At 37.6% G+C, this 27,531-nt stretch overlaps 1 protein-coding gene across 8 annotated transcripts in view; it reads left to right on the plus strand.

The window, feature by feature from the left end:
• The window catches only part of GRM5 (glutamate metabotropic receptor 5), a 292,635-nt gene that overhangs the window by 104,961 nt on the left and 160,143 nt on the right, over nt 1–27,531 (plus strand). For all 8 annotated transcript variants that reach the window (XM_083840275.1, XM_083840276.1, XM_083840279.1 and 5 more), the window contains one exon: nt 25,535–25,784. In XM_083840275.1, coding sequence (XP_083696401.1) covers nt 25,535–25,784 — 250 coding nt within the window. The remainder of the gene's footprint in view (nt 1–25,534; nt 25,785–27,531) is intronic.

A 27,531-nucleotide genomic window follows, 5' to 3' on the forward strand; every position in this document is an offset into this window, starting at 1 on the left:
CTTTCCTGTACATAATTATGTGTGTATACTTATACACGTAACTTTTTGCCCAAAGCAGTGTTCAGGCTTTGGAAAAAAAATTGCAATTTCACCTTGCATAAGTCTGACAATGATACTTGAAGTGAAACTTGAAAACTTAAGCTTGAAACTTAATTTTGCCTAATATTATTACACAGAAAATCTGATCTCAGTGTCTTGATCTGCAAAGATAGTGCAACTTGAATCACATCATGCAAGACAACTTGAAACAAAAGTGTAAACTGGTAGGAAGGGTGTCAAATGTTGGCAATTTAGTCTGAAGTATCTAATGTCAGATTTCTGCAAAATGATGAATTACTTTGGAAGGCCCAAAGCATGCTTAAACGTGACCAGTCCTTTTATGCTTTTCTCCCCATGTTTGTACTTCCCTCCTCCACATCCATCACCATTTTTCTTTACCCTTTCACTCTTTCCATATAAACAACAACCCCATTATTGTTCTGTTTGTTTTTTGTTTGTTTGTTTGTTTTTCATTGACCTGCTTTTGCTACATCTGTAGCCAAATTTAATACCACTAATGCAGTATCCTCAGCCTTAACTGGTGTTGCTGAGGTGGTTCTACCAGTCCCCAGAATTCATCTCCAGGTGGGGCTTGGCAGTTTCTCATACAAATCCCCCCTTAACCACCTTGAAGCCTGGTCATCCCTCACAGCACTATGCATGACTTTTGTTTGCTTTTCAGATTGTTTTATGTCATGTCTGCCAATTTTTCATGTCACGTCTCATGGTCTGTTCAGTTAGATAAACTTCAGGCTAGTCACTGATCTGCACACCACAACTGAGCAAAAAATGTAGAATGTAAGGGAAAGTAAGTATTCTGGTTCCAACTTCTGTTCTTGGTGTATACTGAAACTCTGGTGAATTATGTGAAGAACAGAGAATCAAGGGAAATATATAATGAAAAAGATTTATCTAGATGACATGTTGAAACAATGGCAATTTGAATTACTGCAAATGAATGAATTCCAGATATGTGATGAACTGTTAGACATTGATCCAAGTGGTATATTAACTGATCATAATTTACCATTTTTCAACATAACTAATGCTTTTGTAATGAAAAAAGTAAACAAATTAGAGCATTAAGTAATATAAAAAATTGTCTGTATTCCTCTGTAAGATTGAGTGGCTGTGTTTAAGTTAGGTACCTATGGGCTAATTACATTCTATGATTATTGCCAAATATTAAAAATGTTTATCAGTCAGATAAGTAAAGATTTCAATTTCCATCGAAGTTCTCAGGTTTCTAGATAAATTACTTTTTTTTCTTAAACTAGGATCTGTTCTGAGGGAAAAATTTAAAAGAGGCTAAGGATGGTTGCCCTGTTGTCACTTCACAGCTATGACTTGGTCTCTCAAAAATGTTTAGCAAGATTCTTACTATTAACATGATACAACAGAGGCTTGACTGTTCCAAAACCACTTTTTGTTTTTGTTGATAATTATGAAAGGAAGGTATATCAGTAGATTGAGTCTTGTGTGTAAATGAGGCCAAATCTCAGGACAAAAACTAGCATCAAGAGTTCTGTCTGCAGGGACACTTTCAAATATTATTACTGGGCAGGTAATAGTTTACTCATCCTAAAGCAAATATTGAGCTAGACAGGGCATGCTGAAGTGTGTATTTTCAGCACTTCTTGTTAGACTAGCCCTTAAGCTGTTCTTCAGGCATTTTTCCCTGTATTTTACTGCAAAGCTTCTTAGATTCATGTGTTGTATAGTGGACTGATTGATTAATTATTTAAGGCTTATTATAAATGATTATCTGGGAGGGCCCTTGAGCACCAGCTGTGTCTCACCTGAATAACAAGATATGTGATCTGAAACCATACTGTTTTCCTTTGCCTTTCGTGGTGTTGTGTGACTAGAATAAGCACGTAACCCTCCATTTTTACCTAACTATAACTTCTCTGATGTATATCAATGACCAGACCTGTATTTCCACACAAAGCCATAGGTCTGCACAGTTAGAGAGGAAAGGGTTTCTTGCTTGACCATGAAGAGAAAGAACAATGCCTTTTTTATTTAAAAAAAAAAAAAAAGAAAAAAAAAGTCCTTTAATATGTTTCTGTTGACAAAGGCCCATTTGTGTGTCGTGTTTTTGTTACCATAGGTGTCCTTAACTTCTGAATGAAGGCCTTAAGAATATGAATTTTGAGATACGTTGAGTAGTGGTTTCGCACCAGCAGGTAGCCAAGCTCCACAACACTGCTTTCTCACTCTTCCTCCTCAATAGAACATACAATGAAAATACAATGAAAAAGGTCTCAAGGGTTGAGACCACCCTCTTCCACCTCCTCCCCCGAGTGGCTCGGGGGATGGGGAATGGGGGCTTGCGGTCAGTCCATGACGCTTCATCTCCGCCGCCCCCTCACGGTCACTCTCTGCCCGTGCTCCATGTGGGGTCCCTCCCACGGGATGCCGTCCTGCCCGAACTGAGCCTGCGGGGGCTGCCACAGCAACTCTTCAGGAACTGCTCCCACACGGCTCCGTACCACGGGGTCCGTCCGTCAGGAGCAAACTGCTCCAGCACGGGTCCCCCACGGGCGGCAGCTCCCCCCAGACCCCCTGCTCCTGCGTGGGCTCCTCTCCACGGGCTGCAGCTCCGGCCCGGGGCCTGCTCCTGCGGGGGCTCTCCATGGGCCGCAGCCTCCTCCAGGCCACATCCACCTGCTCCACCGGGGGCTCCTCCACGGGCTGCAGCGTGGAGATCTGCTCCGTGTGGGACCCATGGGCTGCAAGGGGACAGCCTGCTCCACCAGGGGCCCCTCCACGGGCCTCAGGGGAACTTGTGCTGGAGCACCTCCTGCCCTCCTTCTGCACTGACCTTGCTGGCTGCAGGGTTGCTGCTCTCATAGAGTCATTAAGGTTGGAAAAAACCTTCAAGATCATCTGGTCCAACCATCAGCCTATTAACAATGTCACCCACTAAACCATGCTCCTAAGCTCCAGGTCCAACCTTTCCTTGAAAACCCCCAGGGACAGTGATGCCAGCACTTCATTCTTACCTTTCTCTTCATGTAGTGCATCATTTTTTTCCCATTTCCTTAACTCTGCTCTCCCAGATGCTGAACTGGTGTCACCCATGGCTCAGCTCTGGCCAGTGGCAGGTCCCTTTTGGAGCTGGCTGGAACTGTCTCTTTACTAACATGGGACAGCTTCTAGACTCTTCTCAGACAGGCCATCACTGCAGCTTCCCCCCTCCCCACCTTCTTCTCTCCCCCCCCCCCCCCCCCCCCCGGTTCCAAAACCTTGCCATGTAAACCCAATACCTTGTTCAAACATAATACATCATACCTGCTAAAAATGCAAAATATCATGCTGCATTGGCTTTGATGTTGCATTTATGTAGCATGTGTGCATGATCATTCTCAAAGATTTCTCTGCTTTTCAGCAAAACACTGACAGAGAACTAATCAGAGCAAATATTTGGGAAGCAATGGACTAGGACAGTTTCTGCGCTCTGCCAACAGCTTAAAGAAAGAGTTTAGAGAATTTATTTAATCATATTGTGTCTCAGGTTCCAAAGAAGTGAGCATGAGGAAAAATTAACATTCATATTTAAATAGCATTTAGAGATCCTTGGGTGACTCATTCAATATAAGTGAAAGTTATTACTACTAATTATTATCAATTTGGGGAAATAGATTTAGTATTGTTTTCTTCATGGTTTAATTAGTTCAGTTCCCTTGTTTCTGGGTGTTATTTTTTTTTCCTCTGTCAGTTTGTGTTATTCTTAGTTCATTTCAAAAAAAAAAATATCTAATTTTATACTTATAATTTTACTCTGCATTATTTGATTTCATTTTAGAGGTCTGCTGGTACTCATAGCAGTATCAGTATGGACCAAAGGTTGCTGAGGAACATGAAATGGCATTGGACCAAAATCCCATTAGCTTTTCAACATGAATAAAGATGGAAGCTCTCATGGGACTGCTTGTGTTTATAGTCTACTCAGAATTAAATTCAACTTTTTAATAGCCCACAGAAATGATAGTCTGTATTGCCTCAACTCCATTCCTCTATATGGAATAAACTCTGGAAGCTGCATTATTTAGTTGGAGAAGTGCTCACCGTTGCCAGAGTTAACACAGAAGCGACAAGTGCAGCTTGATGTTCAGATCTGGGAAAGGAGGGGAGAGCAAGAGACGTGATGCTTCTAATAGACATGTGAAGCCTTCCTACATAAGAGATGGGAAGAGCAAGACACTGTATGCTGTTTTCAGAGGTGGCATTCATCTAACCAAATATTTATAACATAAATTTCTAAAGCTGTACGAGATGATTCCTATCTCAGAAAGTTACAAAGGTATAGATTTCTGGTATTCCAGGAAACCAGAGAGCCTGGATGTCTGAAGGCAATTCTTTTCTCACCCAGCCACTTAATGAAGTTATTAGCCTCAGGAAACATATTTTGGATGTACTCTTTTCCTTTTATGAAGAGTACTACCCCCAACACTACACTTAACAAGTAAAAGTTTCAGTATCCACGACCAGCTTCTATCACTTTTTCATTACCTCTCGTCTGTGTATTTAAACTCTTTGACAGGCAGTGCTCATGTAGAATACAGTAAGTTTAGTGACTGCCTTGAGAACCTCAAGTTGTCCATAGCAGTACTGGGAACTAAGCAACAACCAGACACAGTCTATACCTATGTGCAGTTTGGGGTACCACAGTATAGGATATAAAACTGTCAGAGAGTGTCCAAAGGAGGGCAACAAAGATGGTAAAGGGTCTAGAGGGGAAAACGTATGAGGAGTGGCTGAAATCACTTGGATTGTTCAGCCTGGAGAAGAGGAGACTGAGGGGAGACCTCATGGTGATCTACAACTTCCTCATGAGGGTGAGTGGAGAGGCAGGTGCTGATCTCTTCTCTCTAATGACCAGTAATGGGACACAAGGGAACAGCTTGAAGCTGTGATGGGAGGTTCAGGCTGGATATCAGGAAGAGGTTCTTTATTGAGCGGGTGGTTGTGCACTGGAACAGGCTCCCCAGGGAAGAGATCACGGCACCAAGCCTGCCAACGTTCAAGAAGCATTTGGACAATGCTCTTAGACACATGATCTGATTTTTATTTTTTATTTTTTTTGTTTTGGCAGTCCTTTGGGGCGACAGGAGTTGGACTCAATGATCCTTGAGGGTCCCTTCGAACTCTGATATTCTAAGATTCTATTCTATGATTCCTCCATGGTCTGATGGAGTTCTTTTTATAACAAACCAGGAGAGCTGTTTCTTCTTCCAAAGAGAAAGATTTCTTGTTACCACAAAACTTTCCCTCGTGGAGTTGACGGAGAGCTTTGAACTTCCAGGTTTACCTTTTCCTATGGCAGTTATTGTTTGATCACATGGAACAGGAGTTCTCCAGGCAGACTAAGTTTATCACTAATATTAGGTATAAGTTGGTGTCCGAAGGCTGCCAGAGGCCCAAAATCTCTCCTTGTCTAGAACCTTCTACTGTTTCTGCTTTAGATATTGATGATTTAATATGGGAATAGTAAGGCATTGGAACAGGTTGCTCGGAGAAACTGTGGATGCCCCATCCGTGGAATTGTTTAAGGCCAAATTGGATGGGGCTTTGAACAGCCTGATCTAGTGGGAGGTGTCCCTGTCCATGGCAGGGGGTTGGAACTGGGTAATGTTTAAGGTCTTTTCCAATTCAAACTATTCTATAATTCTATGATTAGCCATCTGAGTGCAACAGCTCCACTGGTTCATATTTGCAGATGACCATGGAAACTAAGAGTTAAATCTGAAAGCAAGTCAAAAGTAGAACCTTTTAAAGACTGCTGCTATCTGCTGTTTTAGATAATGCCATCATTGCACTTAGCCTGTTTATATCAGAATATCCTTCTTTCAGAGTACAAGTGTGAAAGGAAAACAGGGTAGAAGTAAAAACACATATTACTTTTAAGATTCTTACTTCTATAAGTTTTGACACTTTGGAAGAGGGCAAGATGGTTAAACAAGTGAACCATTCTAACACAGAGATGTTTCTGTCTCTTTTCATTGAACTTAGCATTTAAAGAAGTTTAAAGAAAGGAAATCATTCCATACTGAGATCTGTTATGGTTAAATGGGAAAGAAGAATCTGAATTTGTTGGTTTTTCCCATAATTTTAAAAGAAGAAGCAATCAAAAGTCAGAAATGAACATTGGCTTGCAATAAATAATGAGATATGTAGTCTGGCCTTTTAACCTTAAGATATTTAGGGTTGTAACAATGTTCTTTTGATAATTCATCAACTTCACAATATTGTAAAAGAACATTATGCCTCAGGCAACATTTCTTGCTTATTTTGAATAGATTTATTTATCTTCCTTAAAATTCGACACTGTTCGCTTGTTATTTCCCTACTACTCAGTTGCTGAGTATTGCATGGTTATTTTGAGCAGTAGCTCAGAATATTGAAGATACTTTGCCATCTTCCCACTAGTGTTAGTCCAGATTCTGCGGCTTAGAGGAAGATGAGGATTCAGCATGTCATGTTCAAGCAGTGTATCACCCAGCCTTTCAGTGACATGGCCAACAAGACATTCTAGCAGACACCCTGCAGATTATTACAGGAAAAACTGGTTAGAGGCACAATTCTAAATTGTAGAATTTGCTAGTAAATATATTATATTATTAAACCTTAGAGAAACCTTAGAGAAAACAATAACTCACTGTTATTTTGTTCTCAGAGAGCATTCTGAAGTATTTGCTTTAGCCAAATGCAAGAAATTCTGTGGAAACATAAAATCCATTGCTGTTATGAAAGATGACATCAAGCTGATTGCAGAAGGTCCTTTTCTTTTTGAAACCTTTCCATGCTGGAAATCATCTTGGAAATTTCATGGGAGAGTTTAAATATATAATCTTTCCAAAAGGAAGGAGGAGGTAGAAGGAGTTAGGACTTTGGTTTTAGAATAGGATGTTGTCACAGTAGGTATTGCTGGCAAAATGGGGATAACACAAATCTTTAGTGAATACCCAAATAAGTTTATAAAGCATGTACTGGACTGGTGAAAAAGAAAGAACAAAAGTAGAACTGCATTTTTTTTCCTTTATACACTAGGGGAAAAAATAAAAATAAAAATAAAATCATAGCTCCATTTTGTTTGCAGAGCTTCTATCAGGATTTATTGCCTTAAACTGCTTATACTGAGGGGAAATCAACATAACACCATTAAGATTTGTACAGGAGCCATACACAAAACAAAAAAAAAAAAAAGGGAGGAGAGGCTATTAATACTGCTATAAATTGCCCTGATAAACTGGTAAATATGCACAAGATCCCTCACACATAAACACACATACAGACACACCAGATAATTTGAAGGCAAGCAGGCATTGTTACAGAAGTTTTCCACCTGCCAGCCTCATTAATATTATTCTTACTTATGAACCTAATTTATGCAGTTTATTGCAGCCTTCAGTTAAAATTACCCACATTATTCATGTAGTTTTCAGAATTACAAATCATTTCACATGCTATGGGGACAGGGATGTATGCAAAGCAGCTCTTTCTATATATACTGAAAAAGCCCAGTGCAAATCTTCTCAAATGTATTTGTTAGAGAATTAAAAGTTTGCTTATAACAAATTGGAAATTTGCAGTGCAGAAATATTATGCATAACCTTGTAAATCAGATTAACTGGTGTTCCTTCTTTCATACAATAAATTCCACTGGGAGCATCTGTTCAAAGCAGTGCCTGATGACCTGGCACCAGATCAGAAAGCTTGCTGTTTTCTGCAATAATTTTGGAATTTGGTATAAGTGCGAGCATCATTACTTAAATTCACATCTATTTTACACTGTGATTAACATGCTGTGATACCTACTCATTGTGGTCCATTAGTCTTTGTACCATTTGAGCAGTCAGATATGGTGTGTTCAGCAGCCTGGTCTGCTCAGTTTGAAATGCTAATACATTTCATAACATCAGCATTCAGTGTTGTTGTAGTCTTTTTTAAGCAAACACACCATTACAGTTAATGAGGCAATTAGGAAAGCAAAGAGGTCTGGAAAATACAGAGAAGTTTGTTGCAAGCACCCACCTACTTTTTAACTTGCATTTCTTTGAATTTGACAAGAGAAATGCTTATTTATTATGAAGACAATGTAAAAGCTACTGGAGAAATTTCTGTTTAAGACTGAGGATGAATAACTCTACAGGCAAACTGCAAAAGAAGGCAATAAAGTCTTCATGTCCTCAAATAAGAATGGAAAATGAGTTTTAGATGTAAATGACTCAAGAGAATAATAATGGCGAAATTTTCTTTGGCACTCCAGGTATGGAAGTGTTCTCTTTCTTTGTCCTTATGGTGAAGGTTTGTTTAAACTGTGTAACATAATAGTCTAGAGTTGGGCTTGTAAAGAAGAGTTGGTTGAAGGAAGCAAGGTTTAACTGTGGCTTAGGATCTGAATAAATGGATGTAAAGAGCTATGAAAGCAACAGGCACCTAAATCATACTGAAATAAGGGGAGAGATTTTGAATAATCTACTTAAAATGAGAAAATACCTAGTTTGGAAGAGTCTTCAGCTTACAATAGTGAAGGATTAGTGAACAGTGAAAGATTTTTACAAGTTTCACATAGCATGGAATTCCAGTAGATGAAAATAACCTAAGATAATGATTTTTTTGAGGGGAAAATCTGATCTGATATACTCCCTAACAAACATGAGCACAGATAAGCAATATACTTATCAAATAATGTGGACTTCTCAATTGATGTCCTGTCTTTGCACTTTGAGTCAGACAATGTGACCATTGACCTAATCTTCATTTCATTTTTATATCTAAATAAATTCTCATTGTATCCTCAAAGAACAGTTTACACTGGGTAAAAAATAACAGTGAAATTTATTGGAGTTGTGCAGGGGGAATGGAGTCTATTTATCTTTCAAATTTTGATAAATTGTCATTACATTGAAGTAAAAGGGAAAAAAAAAAGTTAGAAAACCCATTATACCTAGAACAAATTGTTTGCAAAGGATGCCAATTCACTAAAAAAATGTTAGGACAAAGTCTGTATGCCACTGATTAGTCACTTCTAGCTTTAAGATTTGATTAAACAAGTTATCAAAATTTGATATATAAGGGTTTTGGTTGTAGCTTTAATAGTGAATGTGATACCAGATACTCCATAGTAAATAAATCAAACCTTCAGAGCTGATCCTGAGACATCCGAATGCAGATAACAGAAGTAGTCTATCACCTATGGTTTACAAAATATCCTTAGGAAAGTTTATTTTTATTTTCCCCTAACATGCAATCAAGCAGTAGAAGAAAGCAAACTCACGGAAACACGGGAGGAGAAGTTTACCAAAATAAGCAGAGATTTTCCAAATATCCTTGTTCTTTCACTGGAACCTGGCAATCTAAAATTTCCTAAACACTGTTTCAGATTTGTTCTCTTGCTCAGTTTCCTAGCCTTGACTGGGTGACTAAATCATTTCTTTGATGAAACTCTCACTAGTGCTGGAAAATTATTTTAAGGGTGAAGAACCACCTCTTTTTCTTGTCCAAAACCACATTGTAAATTTGGTCCAAAAATACATCACAAATCAATTAGTTTTCCCCTGTGGGGAGAGGAAGGGAGGGTTTTCTTGGAATTAGATTAATAAATAAGAAAGGCAAAGGTATTCCCATTTTGGTCAGTGGTTCTGTGTTCAGGGTATTCAGCTGGCAAGCTGCAGATGTGGGCTTCAGTCCCCTTCTCTCTTCCCAGGGAAATGTGAACCTAACCAACATTACCTAGGACAATTCCTTGATTGCCCTGTGAGAAATTCTGGGTTGTGGAGTACTTAAACTCACCTACTGATGGTCTTTCATTTTGTGAAGATCATTGCCCTATCTGATTCTGGAGGAATAGCTGTAAGCTAAAGACTGATTCCCCTCATGTGTTGAAAAACAGTTTTATAAAAATCAGTTTCACACATATTGCATGTTTTTCAGTATCTTTGGATATCTGAAAATAAACTAACCAACTAAACCAAATTATACACTCTACAGCTCTGGGCACCTCATTTAGAAAAAAAAAAATGTGCAAGACAGATAAATAGGCTTGTTTCACTGACTAGAGATGGAAGATAAACTGTGCCTCCGAGGATGACGGTTAAGATCCCAGCTAAAATGCTTAATATCTCAACTAACCAGTGTTACAGGGGACAATTTATCTATCTTTACTTGTCTGACACTGCAAGTCCTTTTATTTCTTGTGACTTCATTTCAATTCTCATTCCTTGTCTGCCTTGTCTAATTAGAATTAACTATATTAGAAAAGGGACTCTTAACCTCTTTGTATCATGCTAAACCTTCCCTCTATTCAGCTGTATCTGGATTACTGTGCCCAGTCCTGGGCCCCCCAGTGCAAGAGAAACTGGGACATAATGGAAACATTCCAATGGAGCTCCAACAAGATGATCAAGGGACTGGAACACCTCTCCTATGAAGATAGGTTGAGAGAGCTGGGACTGTTCAGCCTAGAAGAGGAGGCTCAAGGAGGATCTTGTCTATGTCTATAAACACCTGAAATGAAGGTGCAAAGACGACAGAACCTTGTTCTTTTCAATGGTGCCCAGTGCCAGGCAATGGCCAGAAACTGGAATAAAGTAGGTTACCTCTGAACATCAGGAAACACTTCTTTACCATGTGGGTGACAGAGTAATGGAGCTGTTTGCCCAGAGAGGTTGTGGAGTCTATCTCCTTGCAGATTTTCAAAAGATGCCTGGACATGTTCCTAGGCAACCTGCTGTAGATGACCTTGTTTGAGCTGGGGAGGTTGGACTAGATGACCTCCAGAGGTCCCTTCCAGCCTCAACCATTCTGTGATTCTGTGATTAACAGAGTGTTGCCAAATCTTAGCTGGGGTCTTCCAGCAATATTTAATAGCCGTTGCATTCATGATAATAGTAGTTAAAGGTATACAGATGAAAGATATAAATATTTAACACAACATTGTTTTATCAGTAAAGTAGCAAAAAGTTATCTCTCCACTCAATTATCTTTTTGTCTTTTCTCTTACATATCTGTGCCATTCTTGTACTTTTCAAAAATTTCCTTTGATTTTCACCTCATAACAACACAGTGCACCATGGTCAGACTTTTCAGAAAGTAGATTGCTGCTGTGGTGTGGCTTGATTTGTGTGATCTCCATGCGTATCTGAAATTAATACAATGACATATAGACGATGAAAAGGATTTTGCTCTGACATACCCAGTCAGCCCTGAGTCTTGTGCCTGATATGGAGTGCAGGTGACATATTTAGAGATGAAATACTGAAGAACACTAATTTTTTGTACTCTGTGGTTTAAAAAAAAAAAAGTTTCAGAGATTAAGGCTATTTTTGTTTTGCTTTGCTCTATTATTTGCTGTTTACCCAAGGAATTATTATAAAGGGCATTTCATAATGAAGCACTTCATTACTGACAAACACTTTTACCAAATTCAGTGTCAGTTCCTTAAGCAGGTCTATAAGGTTTGCAAGAGCATTGTGAGATAGTGGTTCAGAAAGGGTAGAAATGACAATGAAACTCCAAGAGAGCTTTATATATGGATAGAGAATAAATAAATAAATAAATAAATAAATAAATAAAACTTTTCATAGTTCACTTTGTTTTCTGCTTTTTCTTTCTGTGTGTTCCTGTCTCGGTTTCAGTTGGGATAGAGTTACTTTATTAGAGTTAATTTATTTAAAGTAAATGTATAGTCTATAGTAATGTATAGTCTATAGTCCAAATTAAATTAAATCTGGGCAGGTTTAGATTTCATAGTCCCTCATAAAAACATACAGTAAAAGTCTCCTGCCACAGCCTTTTAGACCTAATTGTGATGTTTGTGTATATCTCTAAAAGGGAGATAACATTAGATAACTTTATAGACTTTTTAAAAATATATGTTTGCTCTAGAGTTAAGATAAAAACTAGCATTAGGTGGCCAGGAATCAAAATTTTAATATTCTGAGTTCTTAAAATTCTATCTCAGAAGGTACAAGTAATGTCTAGAAAATTCTTCATGAATAGTTATTTTCTAAAAATAAAATAAAATAAAATAAAATAAAATAAAATAAAACCTACAGATTATTAAAATATTTTCTGTAAATGTCACAGAAATGTTTCATTTTTATGGGGTCATTTCAATTGTTTTGGTTAATTTGTACTTTATTAGAACGTATCTGATTTCAGTTGTATGGAAAAGTATTTAGTACTTTACAATACAATATAAATTTACCTGCGATAAGTGTCATATATTATAGTGCACAATTAACTCCATGTTCTGTTATTTTGGTCTAAAGCGAATAAGCCAAATCAAGACAAGATGACATTTCTGATGTGCTAAAATAAACTTTTCCCTTGAAAAATGAAGTAAAAGTTAGTACATTCTAAAAGTTTATCCATCTATCCATTAAAAAAAAAAAAAAGGTTTAAATTAGGCTTTTTAAAGGCAGTTTCCAAATAGTTTTATATAGTGCATACTTTGAATAAATTTTTCCTTCACTTTTCCCATTTTCTTGTTTAAAGTACTATTAGCAGAGATGGTATTATTCTTACTCCAGGTCTAGGAGTGCTGATTACTACTCCTGCAGTGGAATCTTAGCATGCTAACTACTGCAGAAACCTTAAACAGAGGCCTAGCCCTTAATTCAGATCTTTTTAAACTACTGCCAAGTATTTTTAGGATTTATTTCAGGTAAGGAAATTTAATTTTTACCTTGAAAATTGTCTTTTTCTTGCTAAAAGCCACCACAATTGCTTTCCAAATGAATTGTGTATTTAAAGTATTTATTTGCATATGTACCTTATTGTTCTAGGAAACAGATGGTAATTCACGTTCTAATTTTTCATTCTTACACTTAACATGTCAACTTCCATGACAACTGCTGTCATGCTGTTAGTGAACATCTCATGCTCTATCGTTGACAAAAGCCTACATGTGTAAAGATGAAAGTTATGTTGACACTATCAGTTCAGAAAATGTTCCGGAGTGATTACTGGATCACAAAATTCAGCATTGCTGATCAACTATGGGAAGAAGCAAAACAAAATATAACTTTTAAAAAATGGGCAACCACAACCAAAAAAGTTTAAGAGAACTTCCCATATTGAATTTTGACGTGGTAAATAGACCACCTACAGTGGAAGACTCAGGTTCACACTCTGTTGTCAGAGGGAACTGAAACTGTATTTTCAACACCTTTGTAAGGATTCTACAAGAGAATACAAGAGAATATTAGTGGCAGTTTGGGGAATGAAGATCCAAAAAAATAATAATTTTTTTTTTCCCCATCATGAAAACATTCAGAATAACAAACTTTCTTGCAAGCAGTTTAGGATGACAGAAATATATATATATATGTATATATATATCCCAACGTCTAAGCCAGCAATTAAAAGCAAGAAAAAAAATCAGAAACATGCCTTTTGTATGTTTACTTTTTCATATCTCATTGCAAAATTGCCTTGTTTTCTTTCTGCTTTCTCTATTTCACTGTTGTTACCATCTTTCCACCCCATACAGAATATTTTTTAGCCTGTGTTGTGGTTTAACCTGGTCAGCAGCTAAGCACCACACAGCTGTTTGCTCACTCTCCCCCCTCCCTCTCTGGGATGGAGGAGTTAATCAGAAAAAAATGAAAGCCTGTGGGTTGAGATAAAGACAGTTTATTAGGATGAAAAAGAAAGGAAAACAATAATAATAATGATAAAAGTACTGCTAATAATACTGTGTACAAAACAAGTGATGCACAATGCAATTGCTCACCACCCGCTGACCAATGCCCAGCCTACCCTCGAGCAGCTGGTCCCCCCACCCCAGCTAGCCACCCCTATATATTGTACTTAGCATGACGTCAGATGGTATGGAATACCCCTTTGGCCAGTTTGGGTCAGCTGTCCTGATTCTGTCCCCTCCCAGCTCCTGCTGCACCTCCAGTCTGCCCGCTGGCAGGACAGGGCGAGAAGCTGAAAAGCGCTTGGCTTAGTGTAAGCACTGCTCTGCAACAATTAAAACATCAGCATGGTATCAACATTATTCTCATCCAAAATCCCAAACACAGTACCCTACCAGCTACTAGGAAGAAAATTAACTCTATCCTAGCCAAAACCAGGACACTAAGTATGCTGAGGTGAACCTCTTTCTTTTCCCAGATATCTAGCCAAGTATCTTTAGAAACCTTTGCAATATTTCTGTATCCTGACTGGCATCCCCAGTGTTCAATATCATTTACAACTTTTATTAACATTGTTTACTCCCTTTTCAGATCATTAATGAAGAAGCTAAACATGATAGATGACAGTGTTTAACACATCAGATGAGACCATCATTTTCTCTGCACTTGAGCATCTCACAGTCAAAAAAAAGTTTCAAGGCCTCTTATCATTTCACCATTTACTTTTTGGTCAAAAGGCTTCTGTTTTGTCTCATTGCAGGAAACCCCAGCATTCCAGAATAACTGTGTGTATATATATATATATATAATTTCCGTTGGACAAAAGTTGCTTGTAAACATTTTGGTAATAGTTTTCCCTCCAGCACCTAAGCAGACAATGGCAGTATGTAACAGTAGTGCCCAAAGAACATTTCCTTTCGTGTCAATGAGATCCTTGAAATCATGCCAACTAAAGGGTACTTGATAGGGAAATATAGCCAAATAAGCAGAGACTGATCTTTCTGAATGCTCTGAACATTCATTAGTCTGCTATGCCAAGTGCCAATGCTGATTCTGCAAATGTTAAAACTCGCAATGTAATAGTCAAATAGACTATAGGATCAGTTCCACTTTTCTCCATCACTGACACCACCATAGGCATTCAGGTTAAAGAGAATCGTAGAATCCTAGAATCACAGAATCATCATAGAATCATAGGATCATAGAATCATAGAGCGGTTTGGTTGGAAGGGACCTTAAAGGTCATCTATCTAGTTCTAAATCAACCAGCCTTATAAACAGGTATGAGTGTGGGAAGCCAGGAGAACATCTGTGAGTATCAAATGTGCTTGCCACCAATGTAGCCAAAAACAGTCTTAGTTTCTATATGCACTAAGATCTTATAACAACACAGCTCTAGCTCTTGGCTGAATTGCTAGATATACCTATTGAAACCACTGCTGCAGCTAATCAATAAAGAATAAAAAATAAAACAATATTCATAGATTTATAGGGTGGCTTCAGTTGGAAAGTACCTTAAGGCTTATCTAGTTCCAACTCACCTGCCATGGACAGGGACACTTCCCACTAGACCAGGTTGCTCAAAGCCCCTTCCAACCTGGCCTTGAACATTTCCAAGGATAGGGCATCCATAGCTTCTCTGGGCAACCTGTTCCACTATTTAACCACCTTCATTGTAAAGAATTTCTTACTCATATCTCATCTAAGTTTATCCTCCGGTAGTTTAAAACCATTACCTCTTGTCCTATCCCTACACTTTCATATAAAGAGTCCCTTGCCATCTTCCTTGTAGGCCCCCCTTTAAATACTGGAAGTCCATGATAGAGCCTCCCTGGAGCCTTCCACTTTCCAGGCTGAACAACACCAACTGTCAATCTGTCTTCATCAGAGAGGTGCTCTAGACCTCTGATCATTTCTGTGGCCCTATTCTTGACCCACTCTAACAAGTCTGTGTCCTTCTTATGTTGGGGGTGCCAGAGCTGTACACAGTACTCCAGGTGGGGTCTCAGGAGAGCGGAGTAGAGGGGGAGAATCACCTCCATTGACCTGCTGACTGCATTTATTTTGATGCAGCCCAGGATATGTTTGGCTTTCTGGACTGCAAGCACATGTTGATGGCTCATGTCAAGCTTTTTCTTCACTAAAATCCTTCTTTGCAGGGCTGTTTTCTATCCATTTATCATCCAGTCCTTACTGATGTTTGGGATTTCTCCACTATATGCAGGGCCTTACACTTGTCCTAGCTGAACTTCATGAAGTTCTCATGCGCCCAACTCTCAAGCTTGTCAAGGTCGCCCTGGATGGCATCCCTTCCCTCCAACATGTCAACAGTACCACTTGGTGGCACTGTTCATGTCACCAATGAAGGTATCAGTGTCAGTCGCAATATGGACCCCTAAGGGACATTACTTGTCACTGGATTTGAGTTCTTGATCACAACTTTTTAGATGTAGACATGCAGCCAATCCTTATCTACTGAATACTTCATCCATCAAATCCATATCTTTCCAGTTTAGAGACAAGAACATTGTGTGGGACTGTATCAAAGTTTTTATATACGTCAAGGTGATGTCAAGATGGCAGTAATTGCTCATGCTTTGTCCACCAACTCTGTCACTCTGCAGTGGAAGGATACCAAGTTAGTCAGGCATGGTGTGTCATTTTTAAGCCATGTTGTTCTTTATGAATCATTCACATGCCCCAAGAACCTTCATATCACCCCCTTCAAAATCTGTTGACAAGCACTCCTGGGAAATGCAAGCAGTCACAGATCTGCCTTCCAGTCACCACTGTAAGTATTCATGGGTTCCTGATAGACCTGATTGCTCAGAGAGTTTAGATTGGGACAGTCAATCTGCTCTTGTCCCAAACGAACATGCTGAATATGAATGGTTGCACAAGCAGTTGCAGTGAAATTTAGCTGTTAGGAATGGCTTTGCCATCATCTACAGTTACTGCAGGAAATATTATGTGTTATTATTAAAACAGATGTTATACAAAGTGACTTGCTGTAATAAATATGATGTAGTTATTTATACAATTAAGCAAATGTAAGCTTTTATGAGTGTCCTGGTTTCAGCTGAGATAATTTTCCTAATAGTGGTATGATGCTCTGTTTTGGATTTAGGAGAAAAATTATGTTGATAACACACCAATGTTTCAGTGGTTGCAGAGCAGTGCTTACACAGAGACAAGGACTTTTCAGCTTCTCATGCTGTCCTGCCTGAGAAGTACCTGGGGGTGCACAAGGACCTGGGAGGGAACACCACCAGGAGCTGACCCAGACTAGCAAAAGGGATATCCCGTACTATGTGGTATCATGCTGAAAAATAAACTGGGGAGAGTTGGCCTAGGGTACAGTTGCTGCTCCAGGACTGGTTGGGCATTGGTCAGCTTGTGGTGAGCAATTGCATTATGCATAATTTGTTTTGCACATTCTTTATTATTAGGAACAATTATTGTTATTACTATATTATAATAAATAATTATTGTTATTAATATTATTGTTATTGTATGTTCCTTTTATTCCCTATTAAACTCTTTATCTCAGTCCATGTGTTTTACCTTTTTTTGATTCTCTCCCCCAGCCCACTGAGCTTTGCTGCCTGCCAGGTTAAACCACAATGAGGGAAAATCATCAGCTGTCGTTCATTCTCTTCAATGTAAATATGTAACACTCATTACTGTAGTTATGTGAGTTTCTCTCAGTCTATGATATGATTATTCTCACAGCCACTGATAAGAATATGTGTTTACCTCCATTGAGCATGACTATGAGAAGATAGGGCAGAAAAAGGGGCACTTAAACATACAAAAGACATTATTGAAGGTCTTCAAAGTCTATCTAATCCCTGAATTGTGCTTCCTTTTGCTGGGTGACTTCGAGTAGTGCTCATCTACTGCAGCAGCAGAGTATAGCATTGAACGTATTTCAGAAAAGACCTGTTACAAACCATAGATGAATAACTGATATTAAGTGAAGGTATGCACCAAGTTGTGAACTTAGGCAAGTGGGATGTTGTTCACTTGTAGAAATGGCCAGAAACATAATAGTTAACTGTCTAAACCTGAATTGGCTATAGGTCCAAATATTAGAATCCCAGCTAGGTGCATTCCTTGAGAATTCACTATGCCCACAATGAAGGATGCAGGATCATACACCAAAGCCCTCCCTTTCCTTTCTGACATAGTATTTATCTTCTGAAAGGAACAACCTCCAGTCTAATACCTTCGGTCTCTCATGTCTTCATTTCCATCTGAAAACCAAATAAAAAATAAAGAGTATAATCCTAAAGCAATACTGCAAATGAAAGAAAAGCCAGCATATCCCTGGAGTCCACTACAAACTGTGCTTTCATTAATGATTTCGTTTTGAAATGAAATGATGAAATGATATGGGAAATATCTAAGGGAAATGTTTTAGACTCAGATGGATAGAAAGAGCTTTTTCACAAACAAAACACATAAAATTATTAATCTCTTTTGTCTGAAAATAAGGAGAGTAGTCAGAGATGGCAACAACACATTTCTACAAAAGCTGTCAAGCTTAAATTTCTTTATCAGACATTAGTATCACAGTGGACTTCCAACATCTGTCAGTGGACAAGGCCACAAAGCTACAGGTGTATCAGTTAGCAGAACGGATCAAAGGTGCTCAGACTAAGGAAAAGTCTTTGGTCTGAAGTGTTCAATCTGTACACAAAAGATTGTTCCAGACTGTCCCTTCTACTCAGTTTACAGAGGCATTTAAAATAAGCCTTTCTTTTAAAGTTATGAAGTCATAATTTAAAAATAAATAGAAGCGAGCTTCATCAAACTGTGGAAGCAGGTCATACATAATTTCCTTGAGACATGAATATATTATATATAGGCAAAATGTATAGACAAAAGAAGATGAGAAAGAGGAGAAAAACTTTGGTATCAAACTGATTCTTCTCAGCTCTCTTAGATAAGAAAGTAATAAACAGATATATTTAATTTAATTCAGTATGATTATGTTTTGTGTATATTGCATTGTTCACTAGACTGGTTTAAAAAGCTTTCAATGAAAAATTCCAGTCAGAAAATACCTAACAGCTAAAACTAACAAAACTCAAAAGGTCCATTAATTTCTTTAAACATTTGAATTGAATTTATTTTTAAACATCAAAATATTTCAGTTAATGACATTTGAAGTAAAAATAAGCCCTTTTCTTAATTCAGAATGCATATGTTTTACGTTATGTTACAGAAAATGAAAGGAGGTTTATAGTAAAATGATAAAATGGTCAATATCTAAATTAAATATTATGAGATCATTTAAACAAATTACTTCAATCAGACTGAATTGAATCTTAAGAGGATTAGAAGCAGGGTTTTTTGGTTGGCCAATATTTTTAAGATTATGAAAACATTTCTTGTCCCCAGATGTAAAAATATAAAAATTTCAGAACTGTTCACAGAAAAGAAAATTAAGTTTATAACCAGTATGATGTCATGGTAACTAATGCTTCTTTATATTGACAACACTTGAATTATGTCTTCATCTATCAAGCTACCAGTTGTACAAGGTACCCTTATTTTTCTGAGTTTTATGAACATTGAGCAATAGACAACTTGTTCAAAAAGCTAACAGTTTGAATATAAAAGATGACCATCCAAATACATTTATATATCAGTTCTCTGTGATCATATGTATAGCTAAGGACAGAGTCCTAAATGCAGTCATCGTTTTTTCATGTGCCTTCTAAGGCCTTAGCAGTTAGATCATACACGCCGAATCACTTTGCAATTGTCTGTGCTTAAGGAAGACAGTTACAGCAAGATTAATGACAGAATAGTGTTTTTTTTCTTCAATTAATCACAAGGGGAATTTTTGCCCCATGTCACTTCTTTGTTGTTTTCTAGTTCTCTGATACCTCTTCAAGGCCAGTCAACATTAGATGGTTACTCTGCTTGTGTAGTCATGTCTTTGCAGAAACCTTCCATTGACATGATCGCTTGATCCTGCATGGGACACAACAGATAAACCTTCTTCACACCTCCTGCCAAAGACCAGAACCTCACAAGACAACTACTCTCATCAGTGAAAACTAATAGTATAACAGCACAAATTTTCATCAAGAAATCTTCCATCTTGTTTGCATACTGTGCTGTGCCACAGTTCTGTAGTGGCCCCATGCAGAAACTTCATAATGATTCTTCAACATGTGGCTCCGAGTGAAGCATAACACTGGAGTCACAAGCTGGTATCATGCTGACCAAAGCATGGTGTGACTTGTTCACAACATTTGGCTACTTGTATTACAACAGTCCACTCTCAGAGTGATTATCAAGAAAACTGGTTGGAGGTAGTTAAGTGGAATATATTTTGAGGAAATCTCCTCCTTTAAGATGTTTTAATGGGCTGTTATCAAGATGAACTTTTTAAATTTTGTTTTGTTTTGCACATATATACTTAAAATAGAAACTGAAATTCCCATTTTAAAAAATTCCTATTTTAAAAACTCCAGACAATGGGTCTTTTTTTTTTTTTTTTCCTTTAACACACATGGACAACTTCAGAATTTCAGACATTTGATTTGATTTCATTTGGTTTGTACTCTTTACAAATAAATCATGAGCTTCCCATCAAACAAATAATTCAGTTCCTGCTCCTGCAGACATAAGTGTGCCTTTCACCATGCTTGTGGTTGCTCTAGTTGCTCAAGGGATTTGGTATTATGCCTTTATTTTTATATGTGACAAAAGTTTAGAAGGCTCATACATTCACAACAGTTAAATGTAGACAATATCTAGTAGATACAAGTAGTAGTAGATAGGTGTTGGTGTTCTGTGATGATTAATTTTAGGTATAAGAGTCAAAGAGTCTTCTAACATCTCCATTTGAGAAACACTTCTATCCATTCCTTGACTTGAAGGAAGATCATCTTGATAATCAGCCAACACATTGCCTTTCATAAATACCTTCAATTACTCCCACACACATTTTTAGAATTATACCTACTTGGATTTTTTTAGGTATTTCTGGCAAAGTTCATCCAGTTGATGCCAATAAAAGCTAATAAAAAATGAAGCTCTGTATCCTCATATTGCTTGCAAGATATCTACTGAGAATTTTAACTTGATTTGGCTTCTTTTCTGTGGCTCAGATACAGCATAGAATATTACTTTGTGTTTTGCTCTTCTCTGTCTATAAAAATAATAGTAGCACTTCTGTTTAAATAAATATGTTCTGAGATAGGTAAGGTTATTACAAGCTAAATTAATGGTATAATGCATTTCTTTAATTTTACTTGAGCCTCCTCTTCTTTTACTTTCTGATTTTTGCTGTGTGCTTCCTGAAGCAATTGTACATCCTAAATATCTCATAAAGGCTGTTTCTCATCCATGTTCACTGAAACTCTCTTATAAGCAAAAATAAATAAATAAAAATATGATAGCAATATGCATGTCCAAGTAATGATTACAAGGAAAACAAACAAACAAACAAACAAACAAAAAAGCCTTCCCGTACTCCAAATGAATGTGTGAAAACCTAAAAATCTCTGGGCAGGAGAAAATGTAGTTCGTTATTCCATTTGGCTGTAGGGATGTTTTAATCTTATATCAGTAACATTTAGTGTTATAAAGCACGTCAGTGTTCTTTGTTTATTATTTTTAGTTTAAAAACCTTGCTGTTTTGCTGTGTAATGCAGATAAGATCTTAACGGTTTCTGATCAGGTAGTTTAACTGGCTCAATTGCTGGGCAGGAGGAGCAGCAAGAGCAACCTGCAGTTTGCCTGACCCTTTTCTATCAGATTGAAGTACTATTATGTACTGTACTATATTAAGCCTCATCTGGAAAAAAAAGCACAATCTTCTTTTTAAGCTTCTTACTAGTTTTTCAAATTGATTCATTGGAAGTGGAACTAACAGATTGCTATAGTTAAACTGAAGGTGGGTATGCATATGCTTGAGTTTGGAACAAAGTTCCAACTGTGAACCAGGGAAAAGCATTACAGTTGATGATATAATCAATATGGATTTCTGTTTGTTTGCTTGTTTGTTTTAAACATGCAGAGACAAATGGGAGCAGCTTTTGAACTGGGATTAGGGTCAGACATTGAGGTAGGCAACATGCAGGATTCAGACTGGTATTTTAAAAGAACCCAGCTGGCCGTTGTTGCCACAAGTATAGAACATATTTCAACAGTCAGCAACTCTGATTATGCCACCAACAGACAAACTTTCAAGAGGAGGTGAACATCCAGTAAAAAAAAAGTGCTACCTCTTCCAGCAGAACAAGTCACAATACAGAGATGCAACTTCCCAAACACTGAAATGGAGATGGAACTTGGTGGGGCAGGAGGAACTGAAGATAAATTGACCATATTTCAGTTCCAGCTTGTGTTGTTTGTGGAATTTCTTTTGCTGAACTGAGACTAGCCAAGTAGAAGTAAATCAATCCCTCCCTTCTCCCTAATTTTTCCTTAGGAATTTTCATTAGATTTAGAAGTAGAAATAAAATAGCTACACAGCTAGATTTCCAGGATGTAAGCAGCTTTTGTCACAAAGGACTCACAGAAGATGTTACACTGGTTCCAGCACAGGGCTTCTGAATTAATTTTCACTTGGAAGTGAAACTAAAGTATTCTTCTTCTCAGAGTACAAATCCTTGCCTTGACCAGCCATGTGTGCAAGCCCAAAAGTCCCTATATCTTTCTCTTTGAGTCACAGAAATGTCTGAAGACTGGGAACTGCCCTGTCTTGTTCTTCCTGGGCCAATTTTGGCAATTTCACAATTTTCTACTATGGAAATGCCACTGTTCATGAATAAAATATCTATGAGAAACACAATTCCATACAGAATGTGTGAAGATGCATTCATGCTGTGAACCTCAAATCTCATCTTCAAAGAAATTGGATAATGCAACTTCCCCAGATTCCCAGTGCCTGTGCTACGTGTATGCCTTCATGCACATACAGGTTTTCCACAAAAAGATTGCTCAGAGGAAATTCATCCTAATGTGTGTTGCAAAGAAATTTAGCAGAAAAGGAGGAAATTTTCCATCAAGGATTGTTCATTATCCCCACAGTATAGCTCAAATTAAATATATATACCTCATCATACCTCTTACACAACAGGAGAATTCACTATGAATAATTAATTAAGTAGAGTTTAATCAGTAATGATCATGACAAGGTCTCCACTGGTGTATTTGTACGAGCATCTTGAAGCAAAGCTGCTTTCTGTTTTCATCAACTCTCCCCTGAGCTCATGTTATGCAGACGTAGTTTTCCCATTTGGAGAAACTTGTCACATTCAGATTTAGAGTGCCAGGATATTTTTTTCCAAATGTTAAGGATGTAACACTTTGTTAAGTGGCCTTGGTAGTTCAGTACATTTCCTCTCGTTTTTGGTGAGGCATTGCTTTCTGCACAGTTTCACAAAACCACCCTGTCTTGATACATGATGAGACAATAGCATTTGTGCTGGAGCAACCTTTACTTGATTGGAAAAGAGTTAAAGCACTTTGTGTTCATTGAAAGACCTACTACTTTTTCAGGACTGTAATTAAGCCTGTTCTCAGCTTTATAGTAAGCCTCAGCTTTATAGCAAGCCTCAGGGTAATACTTTTGTGCGTTTATAACACTCTCAAACAAAGAATTCAGTGTCTGGAACACTGAAGAGGTCTAGTTCTGTAAGTCAATTAGACTTAACCAGGAATTTTCCATTGACAGTTTCTTGACAGAAAATGAAATCTTCAGAATTTCAATTTCTTTGAGATATACTGTAGATTTTTTTTTTTTCCTCTCAAACTTCCAAGTTCTATGGTGAAACTTGAAATGACTTTTTTCCTTTTTTTTTTTTCCTGTTAGGAAAAGTGAAACAAAACTTTTTTTTTTTTTTTTTTGATCCAGACTGACAAAAAAAGAGACTGACTTTAAACAAAGAAGTGTATTTCCTGCCATACTGCCTAATTTTACTTTTGGTGGCCTCAGGGCCTGGTGAAAGATTTATGTGACAGACCCCCATTTTTCCTTCAGACTGACTTCTGTGGCTATAATAAGTCTTTCGTTAGGCATCATGTTTTTAACCTGTAGCTGAACTCCTTCAGCATCTCATGGCAATCACTTGATGATGATCTATCACAGGAAATGTTTGTCCTATGAGTATGATGCATAGGGAAGCACAGCAACTCCCAGGAAGCACTGCTACAACTAAGTTTAAAACTTCTATGACATTTTGCTCAGGCACAATTTTCATAGTAATGGATTCTTCATCAGACCTAGACACAGCAGGGAGAAAAATAAAAGTTGGTGCACATTAGATAAGGAGACCTGCATTCAAGTTGCCATTCTGGTTGGGGGTACCATTTGGAAATTTCAAATTCTCAGTGATTCATTTCTGATATGAAATTAAGGTAGTGATACTTCCTTTCTTATACCCTGTCTCTTTTGGCTATTCAGATGCTAATATCTTTAAACTGGAGACTGTTTCTTTCATGTTCATGTACAGTCTGGAAGCTAATGCAGCCTGTAAACTCTGGCAGTAGAGAAATATGGGTGATTTCCTAGGCAGGCAGGCTGAGTGTTTGGTGGCTACAATGTCCAAAGTCACAAAAGCAAATGAGGGCAGAGACAGCCCAAATCCTGTAGTCTGATTCTAAGTACTTCACATATTTTTTCACTATCAACACTCTTACATAACACAGCTGGCAAAGAAATCTTTTTGTCATTACAGATTTTAATATTTGCAAACCAACAGAAGTGAGTGAAGGATCAACAGTTCCTTGCAAATCTGTTACTTTAACACTCTCAGTCTTATTCATTTATTGACTGTGTTTCTGTGGAATATTACTTGGAAGTTAAGGCAATATTTTGGAGAAGAGAGAGTTCCTTCCCCCAGATCCTTCTGATTTAAATTAGACAAGAAACAGATTAAGAAAGATAGATGGAAGAACACAAGGAACCAAAAGGACAGTCCTGGTTAGTATGATTGTCAGTGGGAACACTACACCCACTGTTTAAGCACTGTGACTATTCTACAATTTCAAATGAAGAAATTTTCTATGGTGAGATAGAATAAAAAACAACAGACATATCTATCTCCTGGTATTTATTACCAGCTTATCCTACAGGAGAACAGCTTGAAAGAAAATATGAAGATTTTTCTGTTGGTTTTGCTGACATTTAATTAAAAAAAAGAAAAAAGTACATTTAGTTCATCTGTAATTCTGTGATCTCTGTAACATTAGGCCTCAATTTTGCCTCTCATTCTCCTGAGTCATCAGAAAAACTTTCTTCACAGGATAGCTATTACCTTTCAGTGTAATTTAAATGTTGTTGCTGTTCAGATTGCACTATGAGCAGTCATGTTGTTATTAGCAATTGTTTTGTTTTTGTTTATAGTCAAAATATTACACCAAAGAATATAGCCAAAAGATTTCTTTATTTTTTTTTCATGTGTGTGTGTGTATGGGTTTTTTTTGTTTGTTTTTGTTTTTAAGTAAACCTCAGAGCAACTGACCACATTCAGTCAACTTAAGAGAATCAGAAGGCAACATGCAATTTATACAGATTTTGCTGTAGACATTTTGGAACAGATTCCCACAGGTATTGAGGTACTTAACAGACTTTGGTTTCAACATAGAAGAAGGCTGCTATACAGAAGTGAGGTTTCTAGGAAACTTTGTTGATCTTGACTTGAAAAATGGATGAATAAATTAAAGTGTTTGTGTTATTATTTTTTTTTAAGATCGCTACACTGATCTCTGTGCAGTTATATTATGTACTTTTTAAAATGTTTGCTGTTTCCAAAGCAAAAAACGCTTCTGCAGATTTTAATATGTGCATACGTGTCTCTGTTTGCATTTAGGAAACTATGGTGAAAGTGGAATGGAAGCTTTCAAAGATATGGCAGCCAAGGAAGGGATCTGCATTGCACATTCCTACAAGATCTATAGCAATGCTGGTGAACAGAGCTTTGACAAGTTGCTGCGAAAGCTCCGGAGCCACTTGCCCAAGGCAAGAGTGGTTGCCTGCTTCTGCGAAGGCATGACTGTGAGAGGGCTCTTAATGGCTATGAGGCGCCTGGGACTCGCTGGAGAATTTTTGCTGCTGGGCAGGTGAGTAATGCTAGGCAGTTATAGCCAGTCTTTTCAGAGTAGGGCAAAATAAAAGACAGTCCAGTCAAGCATATGTAAAGCCCACACTCATGGTCTCTCCTAGAGATGTGCATATCTAAAAGATAGAAAGTAACGTCAGCCATGTCATGGTGGTACATATTGTACAAAGACATATATAATTGTCATGACATGTCATGCAAACACAATATTGGCCAGACCTATTAACAGCATTGTGTGAGGGAAAGCTGACACACAAGCATTTGATTTGTATCATCCATTACATTCACGGAAGTTTAAAATTCATAATGTACATATACAGCCTGAAGATAAGCCTTGTTCATGTAACATCGTGTTAAGAATTGCTGATGTGTCTCCTGGGTAGATGTGAAATCTCTCCAAAATGAAGGTTAACCACCACCTTTTCTTCCTTTTCTTCAGCTGATGTACTTATCTGTTCCTAGTGTGCTAAAGGCAAAAAATAGGTAATCCTTTCCCTTACATGGGGCTCAATGATAGCAGCTTTTCTTTCCCTAGCCACCAAGGGGGGAAAGGAAAGCTCTCTCAGATATATGTTTGCCCAACAGAAAAGGTCCCTGGGTTAGTAGGCAGAAAAGTAAAAGACATAAATGTATACCTTCTGGGACCTTTTTATTTACCACATATTCTGAATCAACTGGTGGACCTTAGATAAAATAAGAAAAATGGTGTCTTGACCACAAAATGGAGCATTTCAGGAGTCAGATAACCTTTTGCCAACCAGTTGCCTTTCTGGTGCATTATTAGACAGATGACCTGACGTCGTCCCAAGAATGAACAGTACAGGAACAGGAATAAAACAGTGACAGTGAAACCAGCTGTCTTGGAGAGATACTCAGGGCAACATGTAAGGAGTGTAGCTCTGCCCTACTGCCTTGAAAGCTGGTCTGCTAGGATTGTCCCACAGGTAGGACAGCAGCCACTATTCACAGACTACCTGTTGCACACAGCTATCCTTCCCTATTACACAAAGGGGAAAGCAACAACAGGGTTTTCTACCTCTACCCTTCCTTTTTAGAACCAGCCTATATATATATACATATATATATATATTTTTTTTAGTAATTTGAGATGCATTACTTACATATTTCTCTGTCTTATGGTTGCTGTGGCTGCCCTTCCTTTCAAATACATCAAATACATTTCTCTGTAGTCTCTTCTAGGGGTCATCTTGATTCTTTTCTGACATCCAAACGGACTACTGTCCTTAGGATGATATTCACCTAAACGTATTTATATGTCTACAATTTAGACATTTGCATGTGAACTAGTCATCACTGTAGTTAATGGAAAATAAAAAATAAAATAAAATAAAATAAAATAAAATAAAATAAAATAAAATAAAATAAAATAAAATAAATAAAATAAAATAAAATAAAATAAAATAAAATAAATAAAATAAAATAAAATAAAATAAAAAAGATAAGACCCTCTTAGGTCCATTACTTTTAATGTGGACATTTAAAGTAGCTCAGAGGAATCATGTTCCAGAAAAGGGCTTGTACAAAGAGTGTCTTGGAGACTGACTTAGGTGGAAACCCTACTTGCTAGTTGCTCAGAGTGAAGTGTAGCAAAAACCACCTGCACTGTCTTCATCTGGAACTGGTGCCATATGACCTTTGTTGTCTTCTTTTATCCTAAACACAAGAAGTTGTCACTCCATTGCCACATCAAACAAATAAAGTATGTAAACATTGCTTTCAAAAGCTAT

This window comes from Anser anser (assembly GCF_964211835.1).
Source record: "Anser anser genome assembly, chromosome: 1".
Taxonomy (NCBI): Eukaryota; Metazoa; Chordata; class Aves; order Anseriformes; family Anatidae; genus Anser; species Anser anser.